At 51.5% G+C, this 21253-nt stretch overlaps 1 protein-coding gene across 4 annotated transcripts in view; it reads right to left on the reverse strand.

Annotated features, from left to right (window-relative positions):
* Window positions 1-21253, reverse strand: part of PIK3C2B (phosphatidylinositol-4-phosphate 3-kinase catalytic subunit type 2 beta) — a 58965-nt gene that overhangs the window by 23827 nt on the left and 13885 nt on the right. For 2 of the 4 annotated variants that reach the window (XR_449664.2, XM_007166167.2), the window contains exons 2-12: window positions 14755-15775; window positions 11446-11546; window positions 10703-10857; window positions 10367-10487; window positions 7280-7391; window positions 7049-7128; window positions 6598-6661; window positions 4976-5122; window positions 4302-4335; window positions 3262-3457; window positions 2068-2190 (exon numbers count right to left, since the gene is read on the reverse strand). Coding sequence is in view for 3 of the 4 variants with exons in the window: in XM_007166167.2 (XP_007166229.1) it covers window positions 2068-2190; window positions 3262-3457; window positions 4302-4335; window positions 4976-5122; window positions 6598-6661; window positions 7049-7128; window positions 7280-7391; window positions 10367-10487; window positions 10703-10857; window positions 11446-11546; window positions 14755-15687 (2066 nt within the window). In the remaining variant the exon portion in view is untranslated. Of the gene's footprint in view, window positions 1-2067; window positions 2191-3261; window positions 3458-4301; window positions 4336-4975; window positions 5123-6597; window positions 6662-7048; window positions 7129-7279; window positions 7392-10366; window positions 10488-10702; window positions 10895-11445; window positions 11547-12963; window positions 13407-14754; window positions 15776-21253 lie in introns of those variants that run through there. The other 2 variants (XM_007166168.2, XM_028167561.2) reach the window with 2 other exon arrangements.

Consider the following 21253-nt stretch of genomic DNA (forward strand, 5'->3'; position numbering starts at 1 on the left):
CCTTGGGTATATCTGGTATTCTAAAGCCTCCCCCATGGACCTTCACCTGGGGTCAGTCAGGACAACCAGTAGGTTAGCTGTAGCCCTGAACTTCCTCCCTTCTGCAACCCATTCCTCAACAGCGCATCACAGGGGCTGACTCCTCCAGGCAGCGTTCCTGGGATGTGCCGGTTCCAGTCCTGGTTCTCCCTCTCACAAGCTTGGGCAACTACTCACACCTCTGTGCCTCAGCTTCCTCATCAGTGAAAAGCGGGACATGGCTTCACTTGTGTGATGTGTGTATATACTGGGTGTTTTTTGCTATGTGACACTGTGGTTACTGCACTGGAACGGAGCTATATAAATTAGTACTTTCATGCACAAACATCCCCATGTGTCAGTCACTGTGTCAGTCACTCGGAACAGAGAAACCAGAATTGAGAGAGCTCAGAACACAACAAAGATGATAAAGAAGAAAGCAGTTATCATGTACTAGGTATTGTGCCAAGTACTTTACTTGCAATGTCCTAACTGCTCTCAAACAACCCTGTAGGGTAGGCCCTATTACCGTGTCCATTTTGGGTTGAATGACCTGCCCAAGGTTGCACCTACGGTGAGAAGGAGAGGACGATGGCACCCAAAGCCTACACTGTACTGCCTCCTCCCACATGCCTTGGTCTTGATCATGAAAGTGCCATGGGGCATCTGGAGGGGCAGCGCTGAGATGACACCCTCCACAAGGCTCTGGGAAGGATAGCAGCCCTATGGGATTTGAGGCAGAGATTCAGACAGGGAGTAGAATGAGACCACAGAGCAGGCAGCTTGAGGTGGGACATGCTGGGCTGCTTCCACACCTCTGATACTCCGTGGGGAAAGGGTCTAAGGCTCATTGTGCGGTCTGCCTGGGCTGGAGTGCTGTAAAGCACGTAGTAATTGAGGCCAGAGAATCCCAAGGGGATGGTGAAATTCGGGAGCCGTTTAATGCAGCCATCCTCAGCCTCCAAGGAGTCTCTCCTGCTCTGATGGTTGTTTAATTAAAGGACTTTATTTATACCTTTATTGCTCTAAGAATCATAAACGTGTGAAGACAGGAGAAAAGGTCTGCCTCTCCCGTTGGCCGTCTGTAAAATGGCCCACCTCTCCCAGGATTTCCACAGACTCTCCATCCACCTATTTTGGTATCCTTGGCCTCCCCAAGGACCCTCCTCAGTCTCTTTAATCTGCACTCCAAATACTGAATTTGCAGTTCTGTTTTGCATATAAGGACTCAGAGATAAGTCAGTCTGGGAAAGTGAAGCTGCGGGGAGCAAACAAGGTGCTTCCTGACTGTCTGGAGGGAGGATGGAGCAGCACAGAAAAGACGCAAGGCGCACAAACTTCTGCAATGTCACCATCGAGGCACCCTGGCCTCCATTTCTTTCCTGTTTTGCTTGGCTGATGCCTACCTTCCGGACAGCAAATTACTGTTAATAAACGGTGGTTAATACTATCTTGTGCTTGTGTTTTCATGTTTATATTTATAACCTGTCTTACCTCATTTCAGTGCCACAACTGCCTCTGAGTTAAACAAATGTCCCCATTTTACAGTTTGAGAAACTGAGGCCCGAAGAGGCCAGAGAGAACATACGACTAGAGACAGAGCTAGAAGTAGAGCCTTATTCCTATAGCTCTAAGCCCATTAGTCTTCCCTCTAGGCAGCCTGCCCTTCCAGATCTATAAGGGAGAAAGCATGGTCTCATCTCCCTCTTCCATGGGAACTTTAGGAAGAAGGGAGAAGATGAGACTCCCTCAGACTAGTTAAACCTTTTAAGGGAGACAAGATCAAAACAATGAATTATTATTAAAACTAATGTTTATATGGTCCTTCATGGTTTACAACAAGCCTTTATGGATACTTCTCATTGGAAACTCATAACAACTTGAGAAGTAGAAATTACACTTGTCCCCATTTAAGAGTTAGGGAAGTGGAGTCTCAAGAGTCTGAATGGCTTGTTTGGTTAGGGTTCGTGACAGAGCCTGGTTTAATCTGGGCATTCAGGAGGCTGAAAGGGTCTGCAGTGGGCACTGGAGCCTGGTGGGAGGTCTTACTGCTGGTCCCAGATGATGAGGTGGAAGAGGTACTTGGAGAAGTGAACCCTTCGGGTCCGCTGGGGGCTGCACAGCTCCTTGCCGCCATGGCTGAGGGAGCAGGAGAGGTAGAACTCTTCATAGCTACAAGAGAAAGGGCGTAGGTCAGGACACTCAGCTCCCAGACCTCATCTCAGTCACCCGAACTATGCCAAACTCCACTTCCCCTGTAAAACTCTTGATCAGTGGGACTGGAACATGGGGTCAAGGGACAGGACAGCCAAATTGGATTTGCGGAAGTGTGCTCCGGGAAAAGCAACTCGATCTGGATCTCTCTGCCCAGTTTCAGGTTCCATGCTGAGCCCTTGGTTTTTCTCCCTTCTTTATTGGGAAGCAGCCATGCAGCCTCCTCCTTAGAACCAGCTCCAGCCCATGGGGTGTCCGGGGGCGCGCCTGCGCACATGCGCATGCGCAGGTGAGAAGCGTGGGGGATGAAAAACGACATATGCTGAAATGAATGCCAACACATGGGAGTCCCTGCGGCTCGTGACAGGTGCCTGACAGAAGAGGTCAGAGAAGGCCCTGGTTTCCCAGGCTGCCTCCTTTGTTCTCCGCCAATCGCCCAGAGGAATACATTAAGTGAGGAACAAAGAGAGAAGGGGAAGGGAGGGGGAGGGGGTCTGGGAAGAGAGGGGCGGGGGTCGGGTGGAGCCAAAGGCCTATTCCCCCAGGCCTGGGATGCTGGGGGACCCTGAGAGGAGCTCAGGATTACCAAGTTAACGTCCTCCTCCACCCACCCTTGCAGGCCTAGGGAACTCCAGACAAAGGGTCATCTCCCACCTCCCCGCCCCCTCCCACTGTACATCTGCAGGGGAGTGCAGTCATTGGCTGTGAGGCATGCACTCAGATCTGGGAAGGGGCCATCTGTCGCAGCAGCGTCTCCATCAGCTGGCCTTGGATGGGAGGGGGCAGGGATGCCTAAGCAGCCATCACTGAGAGGGAATGACAAGATCTGACCACTGCTGCCTTTTCTCTCTCCTCTGGGATGTCCCAGCCCACATCTGTCTCCCTCTCAGTGGGCTCATCCCCTCAGCCACAGTGCACCATAATGCCACAGATCCTAAATTTAGGACAGTGGGGTCACATGCAGACAGAAAAAGCCATCTGAAGTCTAACTCAGCTTGCTCCCTATAGGCCATTCAGCCCAGTGCTCACCTGGTAGCCCACATGATGGGGATGCGGTGGGTGGCATAGACCGTAAAGGCCAGGGACCCAAAAAAATGGCAGGCCTCCTGGACCAGATCATGCTTGTGGCTCCCGTGCACTGCTGTCTGGAAGTCTGCATTGAACGTGTTGCAGTACAGCTCCACCAGGTCCAAGATGGCAGCTGTCAGGGCTTCCACGACCTTCTCTGTGAAAGGAAGGGGACAGGAGGAAGAATAGTGAGGCTTCAACAAGCCCCATCTTATTGTCATGGCACTGGCTAAGATGGGATACCCTAGGACAGTAGTCCCCAAATGCCAGTCACCCATCTGTGATGAAATGAGGAAAAAGCAGGAGCGTGTCATGAGCTTCTCATAAAATGACAGATACTCAATTTTAAACATTGTCCTTATTTTTACGTATTGCTATTTATTTAGTGCAAAATGTCCTTTCTTTTAGGAAGTAGTGGGAATAATAGTTACCAGTTACTTAAAAGAAGTCATTGCTTAGTAAAATAAAAACTGATAATTCTATGTTGGTCCCCAAAATAATGCTTTTTGGTCCACGAAATCTGAAACATTGGGAATCACTGACCAAGGATCCTAGAGATACGAGCTTTGTAGGGCAACATTCTGCTTGAAAGACTTAAGGGGGAATCCTAGGGAAAAACTCTTTATCACCATCTCCCCAGGCCCCTTCAAAGTTGGAACCACAGGGGTTATGAGCTCACAACCTACCCAAGTGAAAGTTTTTCCATCTGGAACCCAGGGCTAACTCTGCCCCACCACGCCTACCCTCACACTGACACCACCTCATCACCATCTCCCAGGGACACCACAGGAATAACTAGTAAAAATAACAAGAAAACATTTTGTGGAAAGAAATGTGCTCTCCAGCTGCGTCCATGCCTCATATAGGAAAACACATACACACATACACACACAGAGGCAGACCTGGACCCATGAATCAATGGGGCCAGGGAGAAAAAGGAATCTGGGCAGAGACTGCAGTTTTCAGCTGCCCCTTCTGGATGAAGAGAGCAGCTCCCTTACCTCGGTTTTCCCTCACAGCCAAGACGGTGGGATCCTATTGGGGAAAAAGGAGAGGGAGGGGAGCTTCAGGGCCATGGCCTTTTCCATCACAGCTGGAAGAAGGGCTTTTCACAGCTGTGCTCACCTGGACCAGACTGGAACGAAATTTGAGGAGCAGAGGCTCCCCAGGGAGGATAGAGTAACAGTTTGTACCAGATTCGTGTGATGGACAGTGAACCAGACCAAGGATAAAATCATCGTGTCCACCCAAATGAAACACGCCAGCCCTCAGGCCACCCCACTACAGATCACAGCACCTATCGTGCTGGCTGGCCCCGTCTGCACAGCACACAGCCCCCACTGCGGAGTCCCAAATCCCCGGCTCGGGGCAGATTTTGGTCTTGCACCCTACTGGGTGCGAAAACTGCCAGGCAGTGCCTCAGTGACTGTGAACAAAGCCTTTGCTGGCCTGGGATCCCGGCAATCAGTCCTGGGGGCAGATCCTAGCCCACTCTCATCCTCAGGAAGAGGTGACAGACTTGGCATCCATTTCCCAAAAACTCTGTGACTAAATGTTCAAACATAAAAGATGGAGGTTGAGAGAAGAGCCTTTTAGTAAATGGACACCTAGTCACCTAGTTTCCGGGGAATATTCCTCTCCTCCTTCCCCACGCTAGTGCTCTGGGCCCCGTTACCTTCTGAATTTTAGGCTTCATTCGGGAAGGGCAGGGGGGCAGCTGGTTGAGAGCGCTGGTGATCTCAGGGGTTTCCACAGCGGCTAGGGCGTTGCAGATGGCCTTGACGGACTGGACCACCCTGTCGGCCTTCAGTGGAAAGTCCCCCTGTGGGAGGCGGCACAGTGAGGCTGGCAGGCTAGCACTCAGCCTCCAGCACCCACAGTGTTGAAGGAATGGGCCGGGAGGAGTAGCGGCTCATGACCCTCAGGAGTAACCAGTGGAATCCATGCTTGATTTTCAAACATCCAGCGTTAGTGAACCACACACAGCTCCTGCTGAATTAAAGGAGCCAAGCCCACGTTCCCCAGCGCTTTCAGCCATCCTGCCTGCACCTCCTCTTATTCCCAGCCTCCCTCTGTCCACTACAGTCTGCTTATACTATACAAACACATGCAGGGTCTCCCCCAGAGACATGCAGTTTTAATAAAATCAATCCACAGGGACTAGCAGGGGGACCAAAGAGATCACACTGAGGGCCCACTTTCCCACGCAGCCTTATTTCTCCTACTACTGTCAAGAATGTCCAGATAGGTCTCATCTCAGACCATGGCCATGCCCTGCCCTCTGCACTTTGGCTCTGCAGTTTTCTCATTTGGAATCTCCTTACCTGTCCTACCCTGATTACCTAAGTAAATGCAAATCACGGACCAGCTAAACTCCACCTTCCTTCCCAAAGCCTTCCCTGGACAGTCCCCCTCTCTATCACTCTCCAAGAGCCCCTGATTAACTCGTTACCAACCTGTCCTGTCTACTAATAGCTTTACGTTACTATTCCATTTTTCTGGCAGGAACACAAGCTCCCTGAAGGCTAAGACGATTCTTACGCTTCTCCATCCACAGTAGCCATTAACAGAGGGCCAGAATAGTGCAAAAAAAGGTGTTCAGAGAACTCCCCTCTCATCACAGTAAATTTTCAAGCAGAGGCTGCTAGAGAAGGGATTCTGGTAGTCGGTGGAGGGCTGAGCTAGATACAAAGCTGAACTCTCCCAAAAGGATGACCGCTATAACAGCATCAGTGAGACAGGGATTGTTTTTGAAGATCACTGTCTGATTTTCTTCAACTTCACGACATGTGGAGCAAATGTTAATTCTCATGGTTTTGAGGCTTAAAACTCCATGTGAATCCAAGTAAGGAGAGTCCTGGCCCTTCCCTACCTTGGGAACCCCCCACCTCCTGACGGTTTTCCACCTGTGACACCAGCACCTCAGAACCTCTCAAATCAGAGTTTCCTGGGCCTTGCTCACAGGATGCACACTCCAGTGCACATTCAAGTTCAGCAGCGGGGTGACAACTCTATGTCCCTTAGCTTTGAAGATGCCCTACTCCAGAGATAGGATCAGGGCACGGTTCCTGACCTACTTCTACAGAGGAGCAGAACCCTTCTATACACACTTGCCAGCTGCCCAAGAGCTGGCAGTCTTGGTTTGCCCACGTGCTAGGGGAATGAAAAAAAGCGCTCTGCTAATAGATTTTCAGTATCTACTCCAGATCCCTTTAGTGTTAGCTGATCCCAGGAGGACTGGAGGAGAGGAAGGGAGGAGATTTGGGCAGCTGGGCCAGCCCCAGAATTTGTACTCACATCAGCCAACAGGAAGGCATCCACCTCATTGTGGTAAGTGTCAAACAGAAGACTCAGGGCCTGCCTGGGGAGTTGGGGACAGGGAAAGGTCATAGAAGATGTCAGAACAGACCCAGTGTACTGGAAGACCCATCCTCTCCCTCCTTCTCCACAGCTCAGGAATCAGACTCTGGTTTAAAGGGGTTCCCACTCTTCCCTTATGTCCCACGAAGACTGAAGGCTGGCAAGTCCTTTCTAGTTGGCCACCTTTTACCTGGAGAATGTGGCAAAGTACTAGAGGGAAGAGATGTAGCATACCCTGAAGTGGGGATCTTCTCCTCTAAGACTCTTGGGCCCCATCCCCAACACCTGCAAGAACCCCCGGCCCTGGCATAAAGGCAAGCAAGGGTATCTGCTAGGGTCCCCTCATGGTTCCTGCTTGGGCCACATCCAAGATGGTACCCACTCTCACCTGCTGATGGTCTGCTTGACTGGCCTCTCTTGCAGATGGATGAGGTAGTTCAAGGTGGAGGGACTCTGGTCATCATTCACCTGTGTAAGAAGTGCCCTATTCAGAGAAGGGTGGTGCCTGTATCACAGCTCAGTGCTCCTACGCCATGTCCACCCAATGTATTCCATATCACCCTCTGCCCACTACCTCCCCATCCCTATGCAGCCATCAGCCTCCCCACCACACACGAACCGTCCGGGCCAGGTCACCGCGTACAGCTTTCTGCTCCATCAGCTGTAGCCGAATGTCGATGTCAAACTTTCGACAGTATTGAATATACTCGTGGCTGCCCAGGGCGTGCTTGCTGGTGGGAGAGGGGGACAAGGCCATTAGCATTCTGGGAACTCACTGGGACTTTCAAGGGAAATGCATACCTTAGCCTCAGGGAGAGAGAAACAGGAGGAAGGGGGAGGAAAGGTGAAGGGGGAGTATACCTGTGATGTACCCCCACCTTAGCTCTTGGGAAATGTCATGGTAGAGCTTGGGGAAAGAAACAGAGGTCTGTCTAAAGAAATGCCACCTATTACATTTAACCCTTGGTCTGTACAAACAATGACTTTCCTAGGTATTTATTACCATTATCACTGGTTCACTCTAGGGATGGGAACTTCTGGAGGGAGTGGGGAACAGAGAGATTTCTCAGGGGCAGTGTTTAAACCCCATCCTCTTGGCATTGGTACATAGGACACAACAGAAGCCAGCCTGTGCTCAGGCTCGGGTGTGGAGCTCAATGGGTGATGCTCTCCCCCCAACACTGTGATCCTAAGTCTCACATCCCCCACCATTACCAACTGGGTGCTGAGACCAACCAACCAAACCCACCAAGATTCCAGGTCTATCATCCCCAACTCATCAAAGTTCTGCTTCTCACCTCCCTCTGTGGGTCCTGCGATCGTGAATAACAATGTAAATCTCTACAGACTACCAGCATGCTATTCCCACTGCTCAGGTGAGACCCCCGCCCCCCCACCCCAAGTTTCAGAGAAGGGGGCTTAGGGAGTCCCTCGGTGATCCAGCCCCTTCCTCCCTCCAGATCACACCTTAGTCAGAAAGGAAGCCGAGGAGAAGGGGCAGGCTGAGTCCCACCTGCAGGCCAGCACTGCAGGCCTGGGCCATGTCCCAGCAGCTGGGTAACAGAAGCCGGAAAGGGACTTCCTTCCTCAGCAGAGCTGGGAATCTAGGCCAGAAATGGAGAGGAGAGGAGCAAAGCATAGGGCTCTGTGCAGAAGCCGACAGAGGTGCCTGGGCCAGAGGCCAGTCCAGTCCAGCTAGGACGTAAGTGGGTTTTCCACATCCGGAGGCGCCAAGCCTCTGATTTAGACCCCAACCTGCTAAGACTGAGCTGCAGCCAAAACCTGGGGGTGGGAGAGGCTGGGCTGTGGGGTGGGGCTGGTGGGAGTGCCCCGGGAGGAAGGAAGAGTGTGTCGGGGGCGGGGGAGGTGGCAGGAAACCCAATCCTCCCCGGGGACTGTCTCAAGGTTCTTATCTGAGAGCAGCCTGCATCCTGGACCCGCCACTCCCCCTCAGCGTCAGCCCCTTTTCTAAGCAAGGGTAGGAAACACAGCGCCTCCTTGGGAGCTAGCAGCTTTCTGGAACCCCCAGAGGGTCCTTTCCACCCCCACCCAAGGCAGCTATCTTGTGCTCAGGGGTCTGGGCTTTTCTGTTGCATGGGAGGGAAGAGAAGAGCCTTGGCGGAGGAGGGGGCTCCTGGACCAAGAGTGATGGACACAGGTCCTCCGGGGACTTGCTTGACCTTCTCTGTGGAAGGCCTTCCTCTGTGTACATTCAAGTTAGAGTGGGAGAGGCATGACCCTAGGACCAAAAATCCTTCTCCACCTCGCCTGGAACACTCCACCTGGGTCTTGGCAAGATGTCAGAAGCTGACGGCTTATCTACCACCTCTGGACTTGGGGGCTCAAGGACTAGGGAGCTGCAAGGGAAATGACAGTATCCATCTAACCCGCATCCTCTCTTTGGACTGGTCCTTCCCTGGGAATATTTACTGATTGCTCATTGGGTCATTCGCATATTTAACCCTTGCTACATTTTACAGAAGAAGCTGAGGGTCAGAGCTCCACAACTAGCAAGTGGCAGCTGGAACCCAAACCAGCTGTGTTGATGTGACCCATTGTGCCCCTTGCTCCCTTACAACAGTGGCAGGTGCTCTTCGCCAGGAGCCCCTGAGTCTGGGGCCCCTTCTATTCCTCTAGGGGAGAGCGATACACATTTGAACTGTGCTGCCTGGAGTTGTGCCACGTAGGGCCCTGCCCCCTTCTTTTCTCTCAGTTTTCCAGTTGAGGGCACAGAGGCCAGGAAGGGCCCACAATATCCCTAAGGTTAAAGAAACCAGCCAAGAACTGCTCTAGCCATAGATCAACCATCCTTGCATCTAGACCTGCATATAAGAGAAAGAGCAAGTGGTGGCCCTCATCGCGCACTCCTCAGACCTGAGATGCCGGCCTCTCCTTCCCCACTCCCAAGATCTGCTTTACCAAGTGGCCAGTAGTAGTGGGCAGTAGGCAACCGGAAGCTTAGGGCGGAAAGCAGCTCTCTTTATTTCCTTATCCGCTGCCCTCTGGCTGACTCTACAGCCTGCCACACAGCTGTACCACCTGAGGGGTACAATCCCCCTTCCCACCACCCCAGCACCCCAGAGTCCCAAGGCAGTGGAAAGGGGATTGCTGCCACTGGTCCACATCAGACTTTCCAGGGAGGCTGCTCCCTGCAGAGGGCACTGGATGTACGGGAGCTGGAGGCGAGCCTTTGCTAAGGAGGATAACCAGCTGCACATGCCAGCGGGGGAAAGGCTTGTCGGCAGGGGAAGGGGGAGGAGAGAGCAACTGTGATTTTTACCGCTATTTCCACAGGGCGCTTCTGCCCAGTCCTCCTCCTGCCCTTGGCCATAAAGACCCCACACATAATCTAGGGCGGGAGAAGCTACCCCACACAGTTCCCCCGCCCCCATACACACACCCCTCCACACGCAGAAGTCTGCAAGCAGATACAACTCAGTCTTTGCCTAATCCCAGTTCCAAGCTCTTTCCACAGCAGATTTGGCTCAGGAAGCCAGCCAATCCCGCTGGAAGATCGAGCTCCTGGGGAAAGTACGACGTGGCTGACAGTATGCCCAGAAAGCAGGAGTCCTGGCTGTGGGATTGGCAGGGAGCTGCCAGCCCCAGGCCTCGAGCCCAGCACCACCCCGGTGAAGCCCCCTCATAATCCTACTACCTAGAAGGCAGGTGCCACTTCCTGCCCGCTTGTCCCCACCAGGGCACTCACTTCTGCAGGAATTCCTCCAGCCCACAGGGCTTTAGCACGAAGTCACCCACATCAACACCCCTCAGTTCATCATGGGTATAGCACAGGGTCTGGTAGATGAGCAAGTCTACAGTGGAGGAACCTGCAAAGGGTGAGGCAGGGGAAGCAATGAGGGGGAACACTGGGGAAGGCGGGGCTCATCCTGATCCCCTCCCCCAGAGCCATCAACAACCAGATAAAGCAGGCAAACACACAGTTTGGGGTTGGGAATCAACGGCAAAAGACCCCACATAGTCAAAACACCGTCACCCCTGCCCCACCTTTAGGGATGCTCACACCGACTCCCCACTAACTTACAGTTGCAGGTAAAAGTGAGCGGCTCCCGCAGGCTGTCACACAACACGGTCACCTTCAGGTTAACCTCATCCCCGAGGTGCTCCGGGCTTGGGGTGACAGTGCTCCAGACATACCCAGTGAGGGAGTAGTCTTGGACGTCAGAGCCAGATCGGAGGCTGTGCAGGAAGAGAGGGAGAAGGACCGTCGCTGTGCCTTCAGAAGAGAATGGTCAACAAGAGGCCTGCTGGGACCTCCCGTCCTGAGGCCCAAGGACCCCTCCGTCCCCACTCAGCCCGTGGGTCTGTGGGCCAGGATGGGGGCAGGGGGGAAGCAGCTGGGGGAAACCCTGTTCTTGATACATCTGTTCCAGTTGCAAAATGTTTCCCAAGCTGAGTTGAACATTAAGGATAGTTTTAAAACCACACAGCTTTCCATGGAAAAATTTTCCATTTCCTTTCTCTTTTAGCTCCAGATAAGATTACACTCTTATCTCCATCTGGGGTGTGTTTGTTCCTAAAGGCAACTGAGCCTGAAGTGATTGGAACAATTTGACTGTTAGATCGAGGTTTCCTGAATTTTGTCCAAACTGTGAAACTTCTAAGATTCCAAAAAGCCTGCAAATACCAGTTGCAGGAAGCATCCCATAGTTGTAAATTGAGATGTATTAAATATGGCTCTTCTTCCTCCCTAGAAAGTTCTGAAAGGGGTGACTCTCCTCCCCAGCGCCCACAACCCTCCCCAACCCCCCAGTCTTTAACTCTTACATATCCAGCATGTGGCAGAAGGCAGCAATTTCCTCATCTCTCTCCTCTGAGACCTCAAACAACTCATGGCCATTGGCAACGGCGTGGGGTCGGGAGCACACCTTTAAGAGAAGAACAACTTACTCAGTGCCTTTTCCCTCATGCCATCCCCTTCCCACAGGCTCCTAGGCCTAAACTCTTAAACTCTAGGTGTAAAGACTTTCCAGTGAAAGGGGCATAAAAAAAATGTGGGAAATCCAGGAATATATTTATCTGCCGTCCTGGGAGACCAAGAGCCAAGTTGGAAGAGTACTTGACGCCTTAGCTGAGTCTGGAAGCCTGGGTGGGATGGACATGAGTGTGGCCGAACCTCCTTCCCTAGAGGCCAGTGTCTAATAAGCTCAACCCTGCAGGTCAGGTGGTTCCCGGCACGCTGGGCCGTGGGGCTGGCTTTCTGGGGGATGCCCCCAGAGGCGTGGCGGGGAGCTGAGCAGACAGCTGTTTTTCCCCGTCCCACCACTGAGGCCAGAGCAAGTGGGTTGCCCAAGCAGTCCCCAGGGAAGCTGAGCCCTGGGCAAAGCTTCAACATCCATAGTAAGCCCCAGGGACCCAACTCAGAGAGAGACCGAGAGACCGTGAATGGAGGCAATGACTCAAGACACACGTGCCTTCCCAGTCAGTACTACTGGAGGAAGAAAGCGTCAAAGCAGCTTTCTGGGCAGGAAAGAACCGGGTAGAAGGCTTAGCTCCTCCTGGCTCCCAAGTCTTCTGGTCCCCAACAGCTGGAATGTCAGGAAGCCTGCCTGGGCCCCACTTCCTGTCCAAGAACATGTGTGTGCTGGTGGGGATTCTCACAGACGAGACCTCAAACTGTCTCCCACCACAGAACTGTTTTCAGTCCCCCATGAGGAGTTCTAAAGCAGCCCTCGAACAAGGCCTGCAGCACAGCCGCGGGGAGGAGGAGCTGGTGCCTGGCAGGTTTCGGCCGGCCCGCCCAGAGCCACCAGGGGGGCCACCGCAAGGGAATGAAGCGGCAGCTCTGACGGAGTGCCGGCCTGCATCCGGTAAAGGCAGATACTTCCGGGGAGACAGTCTGCACACACTCAACGCCTCACCTCTCAGCCTCCCCCTGGCTATTCTCCTGTCCTCCCCGCCCCTCCGGGCAGATGGCAGCAACTGAGCTCCTCATCTGAATATCCAGATTGTTTCCTCTGAGTGACCCTCTCTCATTGGCCTTGCTCCCCTGGGTGAGCATGGAGGGGGTGCAGAGAGGGGAGGGTAGCCGTGGGGGCAGTTGGCATGGGAGGCCCTGGCTCTGCCAAGTTCATGCCTGTGTCCCAGTCAAAACAATAGTACCACTGTCAGCAACTAACCCACAAAAGTGAGAGCGATAGAGAGAGCGACAGAGACAGACAGAGACAGAGAGACAGCGAGAGGAGGGGAAGGCAAGGAGGGTAGAGAACAGAGTGGCGACTGAGGGCCATTTTCATGCCTTTCAGTACCACTCACTGGCTCCATAAGAAAACAAAAGCCACTTACGTTTGCCCTGCTGGCAGGCCCTGATGGCATCACCCGATGCTGGCTGGGGGCATCTGCGGGGCAGAGGCTGGCAGCAGGGGTACCAGGCTGGCATTTGGAGCCAACCATTTCCTTAGCTGGCTCCACAGGCCTGGGATAAGGTGGGTCCCTCCGGCTGGAAGCCCGGCGAAGGCGGGGCGGTGGTATGGGTCGAGAGCCCGAGGGGCTCCCCCTCCCAGTGGGATGAGCCCCTGCACCAAGCTGGGGTGGGGAAGACCAAGGCCGCATTTCCCCCTAGGAACTGGCAAGGGCTTTTTGCTTTGCCCTAGCTTCTTCAAGGAGACTCTGGACCAAGCTCCCTCCCAGAATTCTGATAACACACAGGGGATGGGGGAAGGGTGAGGGAGTGGGGGGGAAGCAGGAGAAGAAGCCACAGAGGTGACCACCTACCAGGGTGGCCTGCCGCTGCGCAAGCAGGCCCAGCTGTGCAGAACAGAATCTCCCTGTCCCTATAAATAGCAGGAACAGCCCCACCTCTCAGAGCAAGGCCTTTAAAAAGCCCTGCGCTCTAGAGCTGTGACTTAACCCAGGAGCTGCCTCTGCTCTGGGGGACTCTCTTAGCCGAAGCACAGGAAGGAAGGACCACATGGCTTTTCCAGAGTTGTGAAGGATCCCAACTGCTGGGACACAAGGTGGGAACGCCCCAGTGTCCCTTAGACAATGAATAAGGAGGAAACAGGGAGGGAATGAGGTGGAAAGCTGTTAGGACAGAAGTCATCAGCCACAGGGGTGCCTCTCGACTCCCCCTGGGGCCAGGGTTTCCAAGTGCAAAACACAAAGCAGGCTTCAGGTCCCGCCCATGGAGATGTTGCTGACACTTTTTAAACCAGAAAAAGATCAAAGCTGCCCTGGAACCTACGCCGTGCTTCTGTGCAGAGAGTTTGCTATTTTATACTATATACTGATAAAAGTGAAATAATTACTGTCATACTGCATACTTTTTTCTTAACATTTTCACTGTGAAAAGAGATGGATGATGGTGAGGACTGAACAACGGTGTGAATGTACTTAATGCCACTGAATTGTATACTTACAATTGGTTAAGATAGTAAATTTTATGGTATGTATATTTTATCACAATGAGAGAGAGATGTGCGCGCGCACGCGCGCACACACACACACACACGGAGGACAAGGAGGAGAGAGACAGAGGGGGAGAGACAAAGGGAGGGAGAGAGAGACAGAGGGAGTAACGCAGAGAGAGCGAGTGAGCGAGCCAGCGAGAACAATGGAGCTCTGGGATGAGACAGAACAGGGCTACGCCACTGCGGATCATCAGGCAGGGTTGCTGAGGGGTCTGGACCAGGGTCTGGGACTTAGTGAGCACTAAACATTGGTTAGTATCATGACTGAACCTCATCACCACGCAGCATTTTTGGCAGAGCAGAAAGTCAGAAAGCAGAAGGAACTCACCCCAGTGCACAAGGCCATTCAGCCATGCAGTCAACAGTGTATCCCCTCACCCCAGTTCTGTCCTTATATCACGAAGCGGGCATTCCAAAACACCTGCCCCCAGAAGGACCATTTGGCCAAGATACACAAAACTGGCCCTGAAAAGGAGCCTTCTCTATTAGTGTCCCTCTTCCCTCCCCCACCACGGCCCGGGGGACCAATGTCAGAAGCAGAGGGCAGGAGAGGACTGAAGGGGTGAGTGTGGAGCAGATTGTGATTTGGACAGCAAAGAAGAAAGAGGGACTCTGTTTCTGAATGACAAGGGGAAAGGGGACAGAAGAAACACAATAAGGTCCTCACCGGAGCTGCAGAAATCTGGAGGTTCTTGCCAGGTGTCCCATTTTTCCGGTTGGCATAGCGGGAGGTGTAGGTGCGGGGGGGCACCTGAGGGGGCATGGTCTTGCTCCGGGCCACAGGTTTTCCAGGAGTGTCCTTGCCAAAGTTCAGGAGTCCCCGGCCCTCCTTCCAGCCCCTGGTGGCATCCTGCAGCATCTCTGCATCATAGGTTGACTTCAAGTTGAGCCGTGTAATGGCATCATTGATACCGTCATAGTCCATGGACCCCAGTAGGCGCCCTGGACCCCCACTTCCCAGCTCCTCTTCCTCTTCTAGGAGCCGATGCCCCAGCAGTTTGCCTGGAGGTTGTTCGACCAAAGAAAAAGTGTTGATGTCATTGGGCTGGGAGATCTTGGAGGATGAGGGGGACCCCTTTCTGGGAGGCAGGGGAGGAGTGTCCCAGATAGAGACTCGGGGAGGCAGAGGAGGTGGGGACAGTTTCTTAAAAGAGTCATCTGTGTCCCCCGGTCCTGAGGACAAAGAGAGCCCCCCATCTGAACCATCAAAAATGTAGAGATAGTCTCCAGCCAGGGAGCCTTTGGGCCAGGGATCTGGGCCAGGCTGGGAGCCCTGGGAGGTAGAGTGGTTGGGCAGCCCTTCCTGTGGGGAGAGCGAGTTGTAATTGAGGGTAGGGTCAGAGCCAGAAAGACCACGTAAGAGCTTGAGGTCCTTCCGCCTTCCCGCTGGCTTGCTGTAGAAGTCTAGGACGGGCTCATCCCAGCTGATGAGAGAGGGGTCTGTGTTCTGCTTGGCTCTGCTTTCCTCCTTGTCGTGCCGAAGCCGGGACAGAGCATCATACTCCATCTGCAGGGCTTCGGCCATGGCCAGCTCTTTGCGGCTGATGCCCACAGACTCCAGTGACTTCCAGTGTTCCCCACTGCCCTGAGTCGAAGACATGGTGAGGATGGGGGACAGAAGAAACAAGGAAGTCTTCTACTTCCTGGCAATGTCAGTTCTGCAGGGTTGTGGCATGGTGTCTGGGTACCTGCAAGTGAGGAGGAAAAATATCAATCATTCAGCCACAAAAAGAGACGTGTCAATAATCTGATTGGGTGACATAATCTGGGCCACTGCCTGTTTCTTGAGTGCCTACAACAGATGGAAAGAAACAGAAAGATGAAGAAAAAAAGAGATACCAAGACAACTTTATTTATCTATTACTTTCATCCACACTTCAATGCATCTATACATGTTTCCATTTCTGGTCCCTAAATCCCATCCTCATCTTGCTCACAGGTACCCCGAAGAAAGAAGGAGGCACCTTGTACCAGCTAAGAGGAAAAGATGGAGACAAGGGCTCTTCAGTCAATTTAAAGAGGACAGCTCTCCAACGTGGATGGACCTAGAGATTATCATACTAAGCGAAGTAAGTCAGACAGAGAAAGACAAATACCATATGATATCACTTATATGTGGACTCTAAAATATGACACAAAGGAACATATCTATTAAACAGAAACAGACTCACAGACATAGAAAACAGACTTGTGGTTGCCAAGGGGGGCGCGGGCCGGGGGAGGTTTGGGAGTTTGGGATTAGCAGATGCAAACTATTATATATAGGATGAATAAACAACAAGGTCCTACTGTTATAGCACAGGGAACTATCATCAGTATCTTGTGATAAACCATAAGGGAAAAGAATATGAAAAGGAATATATATATGTATAACTGAGTCACTTTGCTGTACAGCAGAAATTAACACAACATTGTAAATCAACTATATTTCAATAAAAAAATTTTTTTAATAAAATAAATAAAGAGGACAGCTCTCACACACTGCTGGTGGGGAATGTTAAATGGTACAACCACTTTGGAAAATAGGCAGCTTCTTGAAAAGGTAAACATCCACCTACCGTATGACTCAACTATCCCACTCCTAATTACTTACCCAAGAAAAATGAAAGTATATGTCCACACAAAGACTTGTACATGAATATCCACAGCAGTCTTATCTGTAACATGAAAAAACTAGAGACAACCTAATGTCCATCAGCAGGTGAATGGATTAAAAAAATGTGATACGTCCAAACAACTGAATACTACTCAGCAACAAAAAGGAATTAATTATTGATACATGCAATAACATGGATGAATCTCAAAGTAACTATGTTGAGGAAAAGAAGTCAGACAAAAGAGTATGAGTGTGTAGGATTCCATTTATATAAAATTCTGGAAAATGAAAACTAATCTACAGTGACAGAAACAGATCAGTGGCTCTCTGGGAAGGGGTGGGAAGAGGGTTACAAAGGAGCACAGGGACACTTTGGGAACGAAGAAAATGTTCACTGTCTTGATTGTGGTTTCATGGGTATACACATATGTCAAAATTTATCAAGTTGCACACTTTAAATATGTACAATTTATTGTATGTCAACTATACCTCAATAAAGCTATAAATGAAAAGTACAACAAAGCCCTATGAAACAGCTACTCAGACTGGACTAAGATCCTCCCAAAATGCACCAATATGAGCAATAAAACAAAGTTTGCCAACAGGTGAGACCCGGGCACCTGATGGAGTACAGGTGTGCCGAAATACTGAGTTCCCTCAGCCCTTAGGAAGCCAGACAGGCAGATAACACCTGCCAGCCAGCTGCCTCTGGCCACGAGCAGCCCCTTCATTCACTCCAGTGTTGGTACCCTTTTCCTTTAGAAGCCGTGACGTGAAAAGGCACTGAAGGCACAGTTGCAACGAAAAGGCTAGCTGGCCCAGTGATTCTCAACCCTGGCTGCACATTAGAAACAGGAATTTTTTAAAAGTACTGAAGCCCAGGTACTCTCAAGAGATTCTGATTTAATTGGTCTGCAGTAGGGCAGTGGTATTTTTTAAAACTCCCCAGGAGGTTCTAGCCTGTAGCTGAAGCTGAGAACCATGGACCTGTGTGTGTATGTGTTTCAGATTAGGTTGGGGCAGGTGTGTGTTTAGTAAGTGGTTTCTGACCCTTCTCACCAGCAGCTGCGAAGTTCATGATTTCATAAAATTATCAAAAAGCCTTCATTTTATTGTACTGTTACCCAGCAGGTAACAAACATATGAAGCACGTCCTTCCTCATGATTAGAAAATTGAAAGCATCAATAGGAAAAAAGTTCAGATAGATTCGTGGGTGGTAAGTTCCGTCAGACCCCAAACAAATTAGGACAAGAGTATCCCTTAACCTGAGGTGCCCTTCCAGGATCCTGGTGCATCCATCAGGCACACGCTGGCTCAGTGAGTCTTAGGAAGTATTTTCCCTAAAATGGAATAGCCCAAGCCCAGCTTCAGGGCATAACAAAGCGGCTCTCTGCTGATTTCTCTGCCTGTTGAGTTTCTCCATGCTTCAACAGCTCCTTATAGATTACTTTTTATCCACAGAGGGTAAGAAGGAGTCTTGCTATTTAAAATTCAAAGGAATTGGATGCGCAGATGAAGATACCCAGAACTTGGCTGCCCAGAGTTGGGAAACTGGGCCCAGGAAAAGGAGGGCCTAGTACTTTTGATGGGACACACAAGATAAATGCTCAAAGGTGAACTGAGATTAAGCCTTTTAATCCAGAGAACGACTGTATTTTCAGCCCCAAGCTGGGACAAGCAGAGTAGTAACACTGGCCTTAGCCAGGCACCACTGTGAAGAGAAAAACAGAGGCCATTGGAAATAATCTCTCTCACCTTCCTGCCTCTCTTCCCTACTAACTTATCCACACTTGCATTTGGCCTCCCTTCTTCTTTTTTTTTTTTTTTTTAATTTATTTTATTTATTTTTTGGCTGCGTTGGGTCTTCGTTGCCGCGCGCGCTTTCTCTAGTTGCGGCGAGCGGGGGCTACTCTTCGTTGCAGTGTGCGGGCTTCTCATTGCAGTGGCTTCTCTTGTTGTGGAGCACGGGCTCTAGGCACGCGGGCTTCAGTAGCTGTGACGCATGGGCTCAGTAGTTGTGGCTCGCGGGCTCTAGAGCGCAGGCTCAGTAGTTGTGGCACATGGGCTTAGTTGCTCCGCGGCATGTGGGATCTTCCCAGATCAGGGCTCGAACCCGTGTCCCCTATATTGGCGGGTGGATTCTTAACCACTGCGCCACCAGGGAAATCCCTGGCCTCCCCTTCTTCCTTTTGGTCTCAGGGAAAGCAGGTCCCAGCCTCCCACTGTGGTAGAAGCCTCCAGGGCGCTTGCCCCACCCACTGGATCTCCTCCAGGACGATGCTCCACCAACTTCCCTTCCCTCTCCTGTACTTTCACCTCTTCTCCTTAACTGGGTCTCTCTCTTCAGCACATAAACACGATCAAGCTTCTTCTAGCCTTAAAAAGAAAAAGAAGGAACAAAAACCAGAACCCTACACCCTAAGCACCCTCTCTTGCCTTTCTGTCCTTCAGCTCATACCCTCCCTGTCCTTCCTTCCCTTCCCAGTCAAGCTTCACAGAAGACACATGATGTTTCTCAATTCTCCCTTATTTACTCTTCAACTCACTGTAATCTGACTTCTGCCCCCAACATTCCACTAAAATGCCCCAACAACAATGCCCAGGCCACCCGGTTCCACAGGCATTTCTATCTGCCCAGACATTGCTGCTGCACTTGGCTCTCAGACCACTCCCTTCTTCCTTACATCCTCCACCCCCTGGCTTCCATGACGCTACTTTTTTGTGTTCTCCACCTCTGTCATTGTCCTCCTCTTCCTTTGTCCACCCCTGAAATATTGGTGTTGGCTCAGGACTCCATTCTCAGCCTCTGTTAATGTGACAACCCCACTGGGCAGTCTCATCTGTTCTCCCACTCACATCACGTGCGTGTTGATGATTCCAAATGTGTCTCTCCCCCGTCAAGTTGATATGCCCACCCATATCTCAAAGCCCAGATGTTCAAAACTGAACTATCACCTTCTTATTTCCTTCCTACAACCTTCTCCTCCTTGCTGGTTCCCCATCTGGGTGAATGGCACGATCCAGTCACCCAAGCTAGGAACCCGACAGTCATCCTGGATTCCTCCTTCCTTTTCACCCCGTATCCAATCACCAAGGCCTGCCAACTTTTCCTCTTAATACTTCCCAAATCTAGTCCTTCCTTCTATGCTAACTGCTGCTGCCCTAATTCAACCCGTATTTTCTCCCACTTGGGCTATTATAATAGCCTTCAAACAGTCCTTCCTCCTCCTAATCTTTCCTCCTTTAAAGCTTGCTCCGCAGAGCAGTCAGAGGGCTCTTTCTAAAGTGTAAATCTGATCATCTCACTCTCTGCTTAAACCCCTTCAAAGGCTCTCTATTTGATTCCTTTACAAGGCCTTTATCACCAGCCCCCATCTCCCTCTCATCTCCAACCATTCAGAACCACGTATTTGATACCTCTGTGATTTCGTGCAGTATCTTCCGGCTCCAGGGCACGCTCTTCCCAACTGCCAACTCTCTTTGCCTATGTGATTCTAACTGCTCAGACTTTGCTCTGACATCAAGTTCTTCAAGAAGCCTTCTCTGAACCTCCAGATTCAACAATGTGCCCCACGTTCATGCTCCCAATAGCAACCTGTATATACCTCAAATATCATCTTGAAATATTTTATTCAAAGTTAAATGTGTATGAATCTGTCATCTCCCACTAAGATCCTCAAGTTCCAAAATCACCTCATTTCCACTGAGAAAAATGTACTTCAACTGGCATATAAGGGTAGAGCTTTCTGGTGGTAAGAATTTTCAGACAGAGATGTGTGATCAGGATGCAGGTGGTGTCCTTCCCTGGGGATCCTTCAAAGGTAGGACTGGGTTTCAACTAACAGGACGAGGTTTGGCATCTGTAAATGCAGGTGGGTAGATAGACAAGACCACCACAGAAAGTGCCTTCCAGCCCTGGGATTCTTTGATTCTGACCTATTGATTCCCTTCAGTCACATTTCTCAGAGGACGCCAAAGTTATCCCTGGGAGGAAAGAGAAGAAAGGCCTGAGGGGGAATTCCCTGGTGGTCCAGTGGTTACGACTCCCCGCTTTCACTGCTGAGGGCCCGGGTTCAATCCCTGATCTAGGAACTAAGATCCCACAAGCCACACGGCGCGGCTGAGGGGAAAAAAAAAAAGACCCGAGGGAGATCCAGCAGGCCCAGCTCCTAAGGCTCTTCCCAGACTGGAATTCAAACACGGAAAGCTAAGCCACCCCTCTCTAACCACCGGCCCCCTGGCTCCCAGCCAGGACACCACCAGACTGTCTGTCAGCTGTGCAGAGGGGGCCCAGCCCGTCTTGCACCCGGGGCTACACCGGCAGCTGTGCCTTCCAAAAAGTGCAGTGCTCTGCTCGCTCTGATGCTGAGGGATCCATGGTGAGGAGGCAGGACAAGCAGCATCCCCCGCAGGACCAGGACACCAGGACCGGGAGAGCCACCCCTAAGGTGGGGTGAAGGTTCAGGGCAGCAGCCAGGCACAGGGGAAATCCAGAGAGGGAAAGAGGGAAGGCAGGAGCAACCAACCCCAACCACCTGCAGCTAAAGGGAGCTGGCTTCCGCTAAGAAC

This window comes from Balaenoptera acutorostrata, chromosome 1 (genome assembly GCF_949987535.1).
Source record: "Balaenoptera acutorostrata chromosome 1, mBalAcu1.1, whole genome shotgun sequence".
NCBI classification, from domain to species: domain Eukaryota; kingdom Metazoa; phylum Chordata; class Mammalia; order Artiodactyla; family Balaenopteridae; genus Balaenoptera; species Balaenoptera acutorostrata.